This window comes from Balaenoptera acutorostrata, chromosome 9 (genome assembly GCF_949987535.1).
Source record: "Balaenoptera acutorostrata chromosome 9, mBalAcu1.1, whole genome shotgun sequence".
Lineage (NCBI taxonomy): Eukaryota > Metazoa > Chordata > Mammalia > Artiodactyla > Balaenopteridae > Balaenoptera > Balaenoptera acutorostrata.
In genome coordinates this window covers 28697198-28713529 of record NC_080072.1, presented here as the reverse complement: position 1 = coordinate 28713529, position 16332 = coordinate 28697198, and the positions used below count along the sequence as shown (strand labels likewise).

Here is a 16332-nt window from a genome sequence, read left to right as displayed (position 1 = left end):
CCTTTTAATTTTGTTGGGGGTTTGTGTGAAAGAAACTATTCTAACAGCATCTGATTTGTTTTGCCAAAACAAATCCATTTTTCAAAGACCCAGTGTGATTCTTTGATGACTAACTTTCACATGCTAAATGTTTTTACATTATAGTACATAAAATAAGTTTTTATAAGGTGTTTAGTTTTGAAATTCCCAGGCTGCCTTATTTTCTATGACATAGTTAAGCCAGTAGGTCACAGAAAAATTATGAGTAGAATGATTAATTAAGTGTCCCTTCACAAGTATATATATGTGATATATAATATATATAAATGCTAGTAGCCATTTCTCTCTTGTTTTAAAGCATTCTGAGTATTTAGATTTCTACCAAATGATTATTTCTCAATTATTTCAGGAAAAATAATAAAATGACAGCTCATATAATAAAAGAACTTTCTAAAGAGCAACTAAATTAGACTCTCTGCTATCAATCAGATTTTCTAGAACATATATCACCCACCGAAAAGAACTTAGACAACTGGGGAAACCACTAACACTTTCACCATTAAGGTAATATGGGGACCCATTTTCAGAGGAGATGAAACAACTCTTTCACGTCATAGTAATTCATGTGGTTAAAGAATTGAAGATGCAGAAATGAAGGTTTGTCTACATAGCCTTGTCAAAGGTCCACAGAGCTAACAAGGAGGAAAATGGTAGGGAGAGTAATATTTGCGTTTCTAGTTTTCTCTTTTCTCTTTGCAGTTTTTCCTGGTAACACGCTTGCTTCTGGGAAGGCAGCCTACATATCTCTTCGTGTTTTGGATACCCTTTTGGCTAGGTTGCCTGAAGCATACTTAGCTTTATTTATCAGAAAGTCCTAATGAATACAGTGAGGCCAGGAAGGGTGGGGGGGGTCCAGGTAACAGAAAGTCATCCCAAGAGTATGAAAGATTAAGCATAAATAATGAAGGGACTGGGAAAGTACCTTCTACTGCACCACTTGTTTGCTTACTATTCAATTACTTCACGTGTGTTCATATACTCAATTAGATCGAAAACTCTTTCAGCGAAGGAACCCTGGCTTATATTTCTTTTATAGGCTATGTACTTTAGGAACACAGAAAGCTGTCAACTAATACTTATTCATGATAGGAAGCCCATCATTGGTGTGTTCTTCTAAGTAATCACATAACATAGTGAGGATCATCAAGAGCTGGAGTGAGGGGTACTGGTGAATGCTGGGACAACAGAATACGAAGAATACAAAGACTGGCGCCTCTTCCTTGATGTAAGGTGGTGCTGGGGGAATATGTGTGGCATCCTCAGAACAGTGCTAGGCATCCCAGTAAATCCTTGTCTTCCTACTTTTTAGTTTCTGTTCCTACACTTTTATCCCTTCTGGGCTAAGTATAAAGATATGATTGCAACTGTTTTAAAAGTTTTTGGTTTATATACCTTATATACAACATAGTAATAATAATCTTACAGTGACTTTTAAAAGAGATAATCTAGCATTAGTTATTTTAAGGACCCCAGGTAATTCACTTCTGAATCTTTTAAAATGATATCAGTGTTCTTCAGAATATCCTGAAAATTATGTCATTGCTAATGTATACCTACTCCAGAAAAGGGTTTTAAATTCCTCAGGATAAATAGGATAAAGGACAAGAGTTAGTGTAATAACAAACGTATGTTCTTTTCCATTTCTAACATTTATCAAAGAAAATTATCAAAGGATAGACAAGATAATAAAACAAGCATATATTTACTTCTTACTAAAGAAAAAAATCTGTAAACTGTATATTTGCTATTAATGAAACATTAGGTTTTAAATAACTTGCAGAGTAGGAAGTCAAGGAAGCCTCACTTTCCTCAGGGTTCATGCTAAAGAATGAATACCTTCAAAGGAGGCCCTTTAGAATTTCTACAAATAAAGCCCCTTGGATAAAATTCAAGACTAACAGAACGTGGATTCTTTAGATCAAACAGTGTCAAAAGCGAGGTTCCAACAAATAAATACTTGAATTTAACTTTAGTAACATGGAGTAGAAAAGCGTGGAGGAGGTTACTTATTAAAAATCATCATGATGGGATGTAAAATTCAGTAAACAAGCTCTTTGAAGAAACAAGTGAATGCTTTAATTCTTCAAACACTTGATGGAAGAGAAAACGTCACCCATACCTCTTTGGGTTCTAAAGCCATGCCCTGTGGACACACAGATGACCATGTCTCGCTCTATGTCGTCCCACGAGTGAATTGGCTCTCCGTCAGGGGTGTACAGTGTTCTGGCTGGGTGGGCCAGTTTGAGACGAGAGGAGCAGTCACTCAGCAGCTGAAACACAAAGGGACACACATACTGGGATGTGGAATGTCACACCATAATTACATATTAAAGAATCAACTCCTTTAAGAGAACTATTATCATGATATAAATATTCATTTTACTTATAATTGTTAGAAAGAGGTACACTGTATAGCACAGGGAACTCTACTCAATACTCTGTAATGACCTATATGGAAAAGAATCTAAAGAAAGAGTGGATATATGCATATGTATAACTGATTCACTTTGCTGTATAGCAGAAAGTAACACAACTTGTAAATCAACTAAACTCCAATAAAAATTTTTTTTAAAAAAGGAAGAGGTATAGAAGGAGATGAGAAGAAGGGCTTATAAATGTTCCCTAATGTGTTAAACGGTAAGGAACTTCAGTGCTTGTCCTTGGATTTGTCCTCGTAGTTCTCTATTTTTCTACGTAGAAGAGGCTTCTTGCTGTTTAAGAAATGCCTAAATATGAAAGACCCTGGCTTGAAGAATCTAGACTTGTCAGAATAGCTCAATTTTTTTTTCAACGAGCAAGAAACTAGAAGGACAAAAGCACTGACCTGGCTCTGGCCTCTGTATGACCTCAGACAAGTCAGGTGACTTCCCTATGAAAGAGTCTCTTTAACTACAAAATCAAATTTTTGGTCTAACACCTCTTTGCCTCTATGATTCTATTATCAAAAGTCTTTTCTTTTCAACTGGTAAATTAAAAAACTATGTTTAGGGGCCTAATTCAATTTCTCTCAATTTTCCTTGAAATATTCATAAAAACACATGTACAGATACAAAGTGTCAAGAGTACTAAAAAGATTGGTTAACCTGTCACCAGACCCCTAAGGGTGGTTCCATTAGTCTGAATAAGACTTTAAGACAAAACAATGCAAGCAAGCAGGAGGAAAGTAAGAGGTTTCCACACACCTGCCTGGATAGCTTTTACCTATCATGCAGGTCAAACACCTGCTCTCCCAAAATGAAGGAGCCAGGTCCACATGAGCTCCAAATCACCTTCTATACTTTTTAAAAAAATTTTTAACAGCTTTATTGAGGTTTAATTTACATGCCATAAAATTCATTAATTTCAAGTACGAAACAATCAATGATTTGTAGTAAACTGATAAAGTTGTGCAACCATCCCACGATACAATTTTAGAACATTCCCATTACCCCAAGAATCTCTCTCATGGCCACTGCAGTCACTTCTGTGACTGCAATACTTCTTTTTATGTATCGAATTAGGGGCTACAACTCACAACAATGCAGGGTGGCAGTGGGCAGAGCTGGGAAAGTAATGGCATCTTGCATTTGGAAAATGAATCAGTAATATGAAGGAAGACATGAAGGAAGTGGTGAGATAATGCAATTCAGAGGGTGAAGTTTTCACCCACTGTTGTGAGCCAGAGATGAATGCACTGAATTGAACAGTAATTGAAATTATCCCAGAATACATTCCCATCTGTAGAGTGGGATAGTTAGAGAAGAGCAGTGGGAGAATGGACTTAAATGCAGTCCTACACCCCCTGCTAAATAACAGCCAGTCAGCAGCGATTTGATTCTGATTCAGGATCTAGGGGTGGATCCTAACAGCTCCCAAGTCAAAATTTAGGAGAACAAAGGAGAACTAATGTCTTCTCTCAAAAGATCTCTCCTTGAACAAGGAGATATAAATAGAAAAATGAACATCAGCAACAATATGAGGCTTATGAAATTACTCTACGACATAAAAATGGTATCTGTACACAAGATGAAGATTTTTAAAAAAAGATTCACAGCACAAATACATTTTAGAGTGTACCTATATTGTGCTCCCCCCAAATTTGGTAAAATATGACTTCCATAAACACACACACACACACACACAGAAATGAGATGACAACAGCTCAAAGGAAAGGAGCATTGCTGAGATGCAGGCAGAGATAATGATGGTGATAATGATGATGGTAACAATAATAGCAGTTAAAATTTACTAGCACATTTCTGTGGGCTAGAAACTTTTCTAAAAGTTTCTAAGGACAATCTAACTTTTTTCTGTGGAAACAATTATTATCCTCCTTTTGTGGATGAGAAAAATGGAGAACAAAGAGATTAATATCATAACCAAGGTCACACAGCTGGTAAGAGAAGAAACAGAGGTTTAAATTGGGATGAATAGAGAGCCGAATGAGAGGTAAGGAAATAAAAGACTCAATAGCAGAATTAAACTCCGTCTTAAAAACAGGAAAAAGCAGACTCAATATTGTAGAAAATCAAATCAGTATTAGGGAGGGCTAAGTTGAGACAATCTCATAGGATACAGAGAAAGGATAAGACAAAATTTATGAGAAAAATGTAAAACATTTGGAATGTCAAGACATCAGATATTAAACCTATACATTATTGGTGTTACTGGAGAAGAATCCAGAATAAATTAAACTTAAGCAATTATTCAAAAAACAGAAGAAAACGTTCCTGTTTCAAAGACCCATGTCTTCAGATCAAATAGGCTAACCTAGGATAAGGCAAAGTTAATGAAAAAAATGACTAGTTTTTAAATATAACTGGGCAAAAAGTATGACTTTCAGACATGGGGGGAAAATTCAGTTATGTTTAGACCTGTTTTCTGCAACAATGAATACCAAAAAAAATGAAAGAAAATCTCTGAAGTTTTTAGGGGCAAAGGTTTCAGTATAAGAACTCAGTATCCAGCTAAATTATTACTTAGGTTACAGGAAACAAAAGATATCCTTATGTGTACAAAAACTCAGAAAACATATTACTCAGATACATTTTGGATTATAAAAAAATGAATGAAATTCCATCACCATGGAAAAGTCATAATATAAAGTGACTAATATTAAGCAGTAAGACCACTAGAACATGATACAACTGTTATAAAAATGGTCAGAAAATAAATGAATTTAAAATTTTAAGGTAAGTCTCCATAGAGAAAAAATAAAGTAAAAATGTAAAACATCACCAAAAAGGGACATGGGCAAGGAAAAGAAAAACCAAAGCATTCAAACTTTCTAGCTATTCATGGGGGAAAAGGATGCTGTTTCTTCTTTTTTTCCATCGTTAGGAATATTTACTTTTATGATTATAATCAATGCAATAAAACAAAAAATCAGAATAAGAGAAACAGTTCTTCTAAAGGAGTAGGCAAAATCATCACCATGTGAACTTTATATGATTTCATTCTTAGAAAGTTTATGTAAATGGAATGAGAAATTAATAACAAAAAGAATGCTTAATAAAGTGGCCAAGCGCAAAATAAATTATAAAACATCAGTAGTTTTTCGTTGTTCACCAAAAAAAAGTATTTAAAAAAATACAGTGGGGGTAAATTCATTCCAACATCAAACCAACTCAGAATGTCAATTATTTTAAAATGTGAGGCCCCTTCCTTATAAAAAATTATAAAATTTTACTGAAGGGCAAAAAAAAGATGTATATGTATATAAAACAATGCCACAGAATTCAATCTGGCTGCGAAGACTGAATATTGTAAAAGGTGTCAATTCTTATGAAAGTAATTAATAGCCTAACATAACTACAGTCAAAACTCCTGTAGGATGATTTTAGGGTGTTGAAATGTAATTCCAAACTTCATCTATAAAAATCAACAGGCAAGGATAATCAAGTAAAATCTGAAAACAAAGTACAACAATAGGCAACTTCTATCAGATATTAAAATATATTAAAAAGCTATAGTAATTCTAAAAGTATTAGGTAGCTTAAAAGCAGAAGCTAATAAGAATTTAGTATATTATAAAGTGTATATTCTAACTCAATGGGGGGAACAAAAAAGATTATTCAGCAAGTAGGGCTGAGTTAATAATTTTAAGCCAATAAATAAAACAGACAAAATAGCTTCACTCAAATTTTACACCAGAAGGAAGTTTCACACAGTTTAAAAAGTAAAAGGGAAAGACACAATTATACAAATCTTAAGATGAATCTTTATATGACATAAGGATAGTAAAATACTATTGGAACATGAAAAGCAAAGAACAAACTTTTAAAATATATTAATTTCTGTACCTTCAAAAATCTCCTAGACACAATGGCAAATTGGATAATTGTTACAATAAATCTGACAAAGTTACACATAGTAGGCTTGTTACTTTAAAAAAAGAAGATTCATATCAGTGTGAAAAATACTTCCAGCAGAAAAATAGCAAAGAATTTGTCAGGAATTCACAGATTACTAATAAATGGTAAAACAAAGCAAAACAAGTCAAAATCACTTTTACAAATAATTAAAGACATAAATTAAAGCACGGGTATAACATTCTCTCCTGTCAACCTGCAAATACATGTTTCTAAGTGACGGCAATTAGCATTGTTGATAACTCATGTAAACAGCAGGTAAGTGGGAACTCTCATTCACCACTTGTGGGAGCATCGACTCCTGAAATAGTCCTAGAAAACAAGCTGGCGGTAGCTATCAAAATTCTCAAGCACATTTACATCATTTGACCTAGCAATTCTTCTAGGAATTTTTCTGGGGGAAATAATCAGAAAATTAAATAAAGATTTATATATAGATATGTTCATTGGAGCATGCTTTATGATAGCAAAAAAATAAAAACAATCTAAATGGCAAACAATAGAAAACTGGATGAGTAAGTAATAATCCATCCATTTGATAGAAGATAATGATGCCATTGAAAATAATGTTTTGTTAAAGAATATTAAATTATGTGGGCAAAAAGTCACAATAGTTTGTTAGGTGAATAACACAGGTTGCAAAATTATATATACCATGTGATCTACTATGATCACAATGGCAAACAAATACATAAATAACCATGTAGAAACCATAGGAATATATCTCCTAAAATTATAATAACTGTGGTTATTTGTGGGTGATAGAATTTTCATTTCCTTCTTGGTGCTTTTCCTTTTTCTAATATTAATGCACTGGCTGTATGTTGTTTTATAATTAGAAAACAGAACAAATGTTATTCAAATAATCAAAAAATTCATAGTGATTACAATAGATTCGTATGTTTCATATGGTTTTGCAGTTTTTCTAAATTTTCCATAACAATAGTCACTATCTTAGTCTGCTTGGGCTGCCAAAACAAATACCATAGACTGAGTGGCTTAAACAAAGGAAATTTATTTCTCACTGTTCTGGAGGCTGGCAAGTCAAGATCAAGCTGTGGTTTGATTTGGTTTCTGGTGAGAGCTCCTCCTGGCTTACAGACAGCTGCCTTCCTCATACGATGGGAGAAGAGAGAGAGAGATCGCTCTTTTTCTCTTCTTATAAACCCACAAATTTTATCAGGTTAGGGCCCCACCCTTAAGGTCATTTAACCTTAATTGCCTCCTAAAAGCTCTATCCCCAAATACAATCACATTGGGGGTTAGGGCTTTAACATAAGAATTCGGGGGGTGGGAGGTGGAGACACACAATTCAGTCCATAGCAGTTATATTTTTTTCTGCTTCAAGGCAGCCAAAGGGTATGATAACTGAGTTTCTATCTGGACTGGGAGTAGTGGGGAGCTGTCCTAGAATTGTGTGGATAGGTCTCTGGGAGAAATTCCTGTAGCTTGAAAAGATCCTACATAAGGATAATTCTTATACTTTCCCCTACTTTACCACTAAAATGTCACTCGTCTATAGAGATTGTGTTTCTGTTTATAATCAGAAAAATAAATATTATTTAATAATGACATACACCAAATACAAAATATGAATTAAATCTGTAGCTATTTCACTCGGTGTTCACAAAGATCTATTTACATGAGACTCAGTTAATGAGTTTACAAAAATCTTTTAAAAGTAAATTTGAAAAAAAAAGGCATTTTCAGTACAATTAGGTTATAAAATATCTAGTTAGCTTATGACCTTTAATGACATTCTTAATTCTCAGTTTTTCAAATATATCTAAATTTACTGAAGTACCTTCTTTAAAGTGGGTAATATAAATTAAATGTTTGTAATTTTTGCAATAACAAAAGCTCATAATAAAAGAACAATGTTCTATACATAATTCTTCACCCACAATCCCTTTTGTGAGTTTTCATAGGCCAGGTCCTCTCAGGGTGGCACACGTGGGCATCACAGAACTACTTCGTATTCCCTGAGGACATGAGGTACTTGCCTCTACAAATCAAAAAAATCTGTTTCTCATTCTTTCAGCTTCCACTCATGCATTCAGAACCGTGCTTGGTTGTAAGAGAACACATTGCTTTTGAGATTCTGTAGAATCAGAGAGAGGTTGCTGGGATGGGAGGAGACAGATGCTTTAGGACCATAGAAGGAGGGGCCCTGATAGTCATAAATCAGAGAAAGATGATGGCCCTGAAGAAAGAGCCACTAACCCCAGAGAGGGTGCCACCTTGGTGCACTGATGACATATGAGCCTACACCAGTTGGAGAGGAGAGTTTGCTCCAGCCATGTTCAAAGACTGGGTAGGAAGAATGTGGTTAAATCATCCAGAATAGCCACAGCACTGAACGAAGTTGAGGGAAAGCCTGCATTAGATGGGATTCAAATACCATCTGGGGGTTTCATTACAGAAAGTAGAGTGAAGCACCTTGAAATGTGTTCTGTTCCTCATCCTTCTGGTAAAAGTACCAACCATTGAAACTCTGAGCTTCTCTGGAATTGGTGTTGTTAGCCAGATTCCCCTAGTAAAATCTGAACCCTACTCTTCCTGTTGTTTATTTGTTTCACACACACAGTCCATTCTCCTGAACTTTTCTTTACAGCCTGAGAGCCTGAAAGGATACATTTCTAACTGATGACAAAGAATCTCATGCAGATCCCTAAAAACAAAATCAAAATGGAAAAGGGAAAGAAAGAGATTAGAAAGAGCATTTTTTAAATAAAGCAAAAGAAGAAATAAAATGCAGAAAACTTTCTAGACATCGCCTAAGTAGCTTTCTACACACTGAGGCCACGTTAGTCTCCCCAAAACATTGGTTTTACTATGCCATTACCTTATTCAGAGACAACTAGTCGTTCATGCACTTTAGTCTGGGGTAGTGTAATGGACTGAACTGTGTCCTTCCCCAAACTCATAGGCTGAAAAGACACTAGAGCTATCTCTCCACATGTGCTCAGAGGAAAGGCTCTGAGAGGACACAGCGGTGAGAAGCCAGCCATCTGCCACCCAGAAAAAGAGTCCGTATCAGAAGCCAACCCTGCTGGCATCTTGATCTTGGACTTTCCAGCCTCCAGAAGTGTGAGCAATAAATTTCTGTTGTCTGAGACACCCAGTCTGTGGTATTTTGTTACAGCAGCCCAAGTAGACTATACAGAGAGTATGTGGTGCCCACCCTATATGCTTTTGAACAGTCTCTCCAGTTGTCTGTATCTCTCCCTAATTCTCAGTCCAGGTACCATCTACTTACATGTTTATGAATTCTAACACCCATACCTCTGTGTGTGATGCCTCTCATGCTTGTTAATGCTTTTTTCTGCCTAAATGTTGAATCTTGCCCATTTCTCAAGTTCCATCAGAGCTCCTGACTGAGTCCTCTGTGGAGCCTTTCTCCTTCACCCCAGGTGGGCCCAGTGTTCCCTCCTCTGAACTCCTACTGAACTTCCTGTGTGTACTACTAACCTGACCTTCATCACATGCTGTTAGTATTTCTCTAAGAGGAGGTTCAGCTCCCTTAGCAAATTTTTCTTACAATCTGTGTTCATCATAACCAAATATGGAACACAAAGAAAAACGCATAATAAAGAAATACCACCTTTATTAGGCCACCAGTAATAAGACCATCCGATAAACACTTCCAAAAATAAAATCTTTCCAGTCTTTTTCTTTTAGGTATGTGCATGCATGTATATAGAATCTAACTCTACATGCTTTATAGTATGCTTCTTTCATTTAGTATATCTTGAACATCTTTATTGCCATTCTTTCTAAAGTTCATTTTGATTATGATAATATTCCATCCTATACACTATAATTCATTTAACCAACTCCCTATTGGTAAGTGTTTATTTCTAATCTATCTATGTTATAAATAGCCCCATGATAATTATTCTTACCAAACAAACTTTGCATAAATTCATGAAAATATCCTTGGGATAAGGTTCTAGAAGTGCATTTTCTTATGATTTGTATAGCCACATAGTCCTCCAAAAAGTTTTACTTCCATCGACTTGAGAGTGCCCATTTCTCTATAAACCTAAGTAAAGCTTGATATATTTTCAAATGTTTTGCCAGTTGGAAGTATGAATTTAATGAGAACATAGATCATGCGTCATTTTATGCCTCTTATTGCTACCATTACTCCTGAGGTTAACCTGTCAATTATACTGCACTATAAAGTTTTCAAACTCTTTTCACACACATAAATTAGGATAATACTTTACAGCATCTAGCACAGTGCCCCTTATGTACAAAGTTTATAAAAAATTATATGATCATGGAATAATATGTATGGCATGCCTTTTATATGCTACATGAGAGTCACATAAATCAAAAAGTCATTCTTTCACCAGGTATATGTAATTTTTTAAAAGTTATGGTAAGTTTTTGCTATCCTGAGTCTGACAGGCTATCTTTAATCCTCGTCCCTGCTCTACTTTTTATTCATTAATCATTTCATATTCCCTCACGAATGTATCAGTTCTAGTTGCAACGGTTACGTGCATCTTAAGACTTAGCATCTGCGATATAAACTCCATGATTTTCAAAGAAACCAGCAAGGAAGAAACATTTCAGGTTTGTTATAGAAACTGTCTAGGGTGTTCTCTCCTGAAAAAGTTTCACTCATTTTAAAAAATCACTTTCTTTTTTCTTCCCCATGTGTATGAAGTTCCTTTACTTGTATTCCTAGTTTTGAATTTATTGTCTGCATTTTTCTCTCTTCTTTCTCAAATACAGCAAATCGGTTGTCAACTTCTGAGATGCAATTGCTTTCACAGTTCTTATTCAAAGCCCTTGTCAAAGGGGAGTGGTCTCCATCACACTTTGAAATCACCAACCTTCAGGGGCACAACCCCTCTGAGGTGCCCCTGCCACTCTAGGTGCCCCCATCAGCCTCCATGAACTCCTCCAGGCCTTCCTGTTGCACTGTCTTGCCTTTCCCTCCACCTCCCACCAACATCTCACCTTTATGTGACTTCCTCTTGTCCCAGAAAAAATTATAAAAACATTTCACAAATAATAAAGCCAAACAACTATTATAAGATATCACTGCAACAAATAAGACTTTTAAAAATTCTACCAAAATCCATTTATTAGGTACCTAAAGTTTTTATTTAAAGACTAAGACAAAATGTCAACTTTTAGAATTGTATCATTGATATTGCAAACAATAAATGAACTGCTACTCATCTTTTCTTTAGTCAATGTTTTAATTCTGGAAAGTGGAAAGTTTGCCATAGTTCCAGGAATCTGGTGACAAGAATATGATAGATTTCCTCTAGTGAATACTGTTGTTTTCCCCACGGGGAACATATCCAGTGAATACTTACTCTTTTGTGAACTAGGTTTAAAATGGAACAGGAAAACTATTTTAAATTATCTTAAAGTTTAGATTTACTCTAAACTTGGGTGTAATGAGTTTAATTGTCATTGTTCTCTGCTGGCCAAGTGTCATATTCTGATGCACACATTATGTCAGACAGCATTGGACTCCACCCTGTGAGGAAAGTATTACTCCCATTTTAGAGATGAGAAAATGAGATTTAGAGAGGTAAAATAATTTGCCTGACCTAACAATCTATAAATGTCAGAGCTGGAATTTGAAAACAGGCCTATAAAACACTCTCCTTTCACACTAGGTTTACCTCTGAAATAGTTTTGCCCCGGGCATAAGTGCCATCTTCAGGTCTGCTCCATTTAGGTAAACCCATGCTCTTTTTGCATTGGGTTGCTTATACAAGCTGCTCCTCTTGAATGATAAACATTTAGGTGCAGTTGGAGAATTTCTCTTGGATTGCGGTTCTTGACTTCAGAAAGCTGTGCCTGTTAAGAAAAGCCCAGAGAATGCCATGGTTAGAGAATTGTCTGTTTAGTGTGTATGTGTGTGTATCCTCTCTCTCTGTGTGTGGTGTGTGTGTGTGTGTGTGTGTAGAATATGCTGAAAGAAATATCTTATAACTGTACATCATATTGAAAAAAGATTCAGGAATTACAATTACCCTCTCCTATCACTGACTCTTCTGTAAATTCCCCTTGCTTCAATGCATCACTGTAAGCAATAATAATCATTAGAGTAGTAATAATAAGGCACTTATTTTGGCAAAGCACTTAACTTTCATTTATAATTTGGAGAAATAAATAGAGATATGTTTTTCTGGATTTGTGCATGGCGTTTCTCCTACCGAGTGATTTCTCTGCATCTAACAAATGAGTTTTTGATTAGAATCACAGCATCATTTCCTTTACCAAGAAATGCTTAAGGGAATGTACATGACTATTGTTTAAATCTTTACTCTCTGTCTTTTAAAAATACAGCAGCCACCTTTATATTCTGCCAGATCCCTGCCAGGCAGCTTTTCATCCTACTTCAAGCATGTCTTAGTTCAATGCTTTGCATTCATTCCCTGGTCAGTGATTTATCCTTCTTAGCTTGGCAAGAAGTCATATTTCTAGCAATGTCAATTTCTTTTTTCTAGTAACCTTGACTTGGGCACAGGCCTAAGATTTAGATTGAACACATTTCATGATTTGAGAAACCCTATTAAATAAGAACACATCATTTTGATGAAAAACTTCACAAAGCAAAAAGTTTTCCAGGTCTCTCTATCCCCAATCCTCTCTCAACAGCTGACCTTGTCTCTTCTCGACTTTTTTATATCTGGCAATCCTGTCTGATTAATCAATTGGATTGAAACTGCTTTTGAATTCCTCACTTCTGAATGTCTCCATTGAAATTAGTATTTTGCTCCTTCCTCTTTTTACATATTGAGACATACCCTTAGGAGTGATGAGCAATGAAGCCATAAGGCTCAACTTGACTACATTTATTATAATTACCTTTGTACATATCCACTGGGCCTTTTTCTCATCTTTGCTAAGGTCATAATTTCTGGTCTCCATTCAAACAAAACAGACTTTCATATGAGCTGGCTGTGTCTTAGATAGTTACTCTCCAAATGCCAACTCAATGCTTGGCATATGCTTATGTGGTCATTACTGACCAGATGCCGAGAATATATTAATAGCATAATTTAAAAATTCAATACTGTACTTTTAAAAGCTTATAAAAGAGTCTGAGTCTTTTAATTAATGTCTGGAGTCCTAAAGATCATACCTCTGTATGTCTTATAAGGTCCGTGAGTTTAATTTCCTCTTGAGTCTGCTTAGTCCAGCCTCCTTCCACTACCACCGGCTGCACAGGGCTTTTGTTGGCAACCATGGTGGCTGGCTGACATGCTGCTACCCGCCGCCCTGGGGAAAGAAGTCTCTGGAAATGTTTCTGATGATAGGCTTTCAGATTTCAAATAAATTGGTTTGGCTTTCTATGCATAAATCATTTCACTTGGGAGCAGAGGGTAAAACACTAAATATATCATAAAAGCAAAGATGCCTAAGGTAATAAGATCTAACAATGTCTCTTCATACGGGAGCTTGAGGCTTTAAATAGCCAGGATATGCATACTCAGTGTACAGATGGAAAAGAAAGATAACAGGCTGACTTCCACACCGGCCCCAACCTCTCATCCACGATATGGTTCAGCGGTAATTTAGTCAAACAGAATCCATGACCTATATAGCCCATCATCTCTTCCAGTCATGGAACATATGTTTTGTTCTCTTCACTAATAATAAGCCTTTCCCCCACAATTAGTTTAGCAGCCTGGGGATTAAGTATTTCTAAAATAATATTAACCCAAGAGACAGGAGGCCTTTTTTTTTCTATCTAATAATACCCTGCGAACACGATTAGTTTCTGACACCTCTGCTGTGTCCTCTGGGCTCTTAAGAAGCTGTGGTAAGAGAAAATATTTATCGGAATGGTGTATTCTAAAGAATCACAGGCATAAGTTAATAAGTGTGGTGATTTGAATTTATGCATTCTTTCAGCTAGACCACTTTAAATCATTATAAAAAGAGGTTTAAAGGTCACACTTATTAAATTGTTTTCTTTTTCTGGGTTGAAGATATACTGAGCACTGAGTCTCAGACTGATCTCGAAACTTCTTAAGTACAAATAATGCTTTCTCTTGTATGTTCCTTCTAGAAACCTCTGTTGAACACCAGGTATGAGTCAGGCATTGTGCTGGATGGTGCAAATACAAACATGTTCGAGACTAAGTCCTTGCCTCAAAGGCTTACACTTTGGTAAGGAAGGCAAATGTCAAGGAAATGATTACACCAATAACTGATTGTAACTGTGTTGCACCATGGAAGTACAGGGTGTGTAAAAGCATGTAAAACAGGTTGCTGACCTAGTCTGAAGTGTCAGAAAAGGCTTTTTTGAGAAAGTAACACTTAGGTGGATAAAATAATAGAAATACTGAAATGACGTTAAGTCCTAATTTTGTTGCCAGGAGACTTATAATGTGCAGGTTTTCATACCGTGACTATGAACAAAACCTTTTGAAAATAACTCAGTATTTGTAGAGGATAACGCATTTGTGCTCTTATAGCTCAAGTTTGTGGAAATAGATCCAGCAATAAAAATAGGTGGCAGCAATGACTTTTCAGGGAAATCAGAACTCTATGTACCTAATAAGCATGCATATGCAATTTATGGTTATGGAGAAAACATAATTGAATTAACAGCCAATGAGTTACAGTGACAATGCCATTAGGCAACAGGTTTTGGAGAAGAGCACAGTGGCACCAGAAAAATACATAACACACATTTATGCCAAATATAGTTTTCAGCTGACTCTATTCATAATGTACAGACAACATTAATTTGTGACACATAAATTCTTGTGGATAATATCTCAATAAATATTTTATTTATAATGCATTTTGAACACTAAAATTTTGCTCAACTAAAGACAGTTCTCCAATAGTTTATCATTTACACTGTTAAGAGCCAGGATTTGAATATAAGAAAGAGCAAAAAACATATGCATTATTGTTTTTTATCAACTTGTTTCCAATGGTCTTAAGAAAATGAAAGCATTTGCACTCTAATTTTTATAAAGGGACATAATATCATCACAAAAGATTTTCATAATAAACTATCATTTATGTAGGTAAGAATAACAAATAGAAACAAAACAAAAATGTATTGAATAAATTACTTTTTATTTTCTTATTACATTTTCCATATATTGTTTTATTTCACATGAGATCGGTGGCGGGGGGGGAAGATAATATCTAACTATTAATGGGGAAAGCTAGAGAACGTGAGTACTTTGCTGTTCTTTCAGACTATAAATCTCACCTGGACAGCTCTCCTCATACCTCTCCTTTATTGGGAGGGCCCATCCTGGTTCAGCACCATATGTGCCTGAAAGGATTAGTCCACCTCATTTGGGGTTTCAGTTAGCAGATCCATTTAGCTCTCACACTAAACAAAATGTTCCAGTATTGCCTTTATATGTAACAAAGGTGATACTTTGGCCTGATCTGCCATCCCTCAGTTTTGTTTATCTGTTTTTAAGATCCCACCTGGGAAAATGGACTGCCTTCTCAGGAATCCCTGTTCTAATGTTTATTGAATATTCATTCTGTACTAAGCACGTAGTAAATATTTGACATTTGTAACTTAATCATAAAAAACCCAAAAAGTTATTACTACTATTTCATTAATATTAGCAATGATCATGCTTACAAATGAAATATAAAATCAGCTTACCATAGTACTTTGTACACGGTATACACTCAATAAAAACTTGTTGTATTTACCAATCCTTGTAATAATACGATATAATCGATTTGGTCACTGTTCATACCTGCCAAACCTCCTCTTTCATCCAACGCTCAAGAAGCTCACTATCCAGAGGCAGACCTGTGGAGAGCCAATCCTGAGTCGGCCACCATCCAAGGGCCGGAAACCTGATTCTTTCCTGACTTGCCCATCATCCAGCCATGTGGCTGACAGGGTCTTGGTGCACTGGCTGGCGTCAGGCCTGAGCCTCTGAGGTGGGAGAGCTGAGCTCAGGATATT

The 16332-nt window shown here is 35.8% G+C and overlaps 1 protein-coding gene across 1 annotated transcript in view; it reads right to left on the bottom strand.

Annotated features, from left to right (window-relative positions):
• DCDC1 (doublecortin domain containing 1) overlaps positions 1-16332 on the bottom strand; it is a 481625-nt gene that overhangs the window by 11067 nt on the left and 454226 nt on the right. The window contains 5 exon segments of the mRNA XM_057552454.1: positions 2159-2309; positions 12044-12090; positions 12093-12206; positions 12209-12221; positions 13513-13649. Coding sequence (XP_057408437.1) covers positions 2159-2309; positions 12044-12090; positions 12093-12206; positions 12209-12221; positions 13513-13649 — 462 coding nt within the window.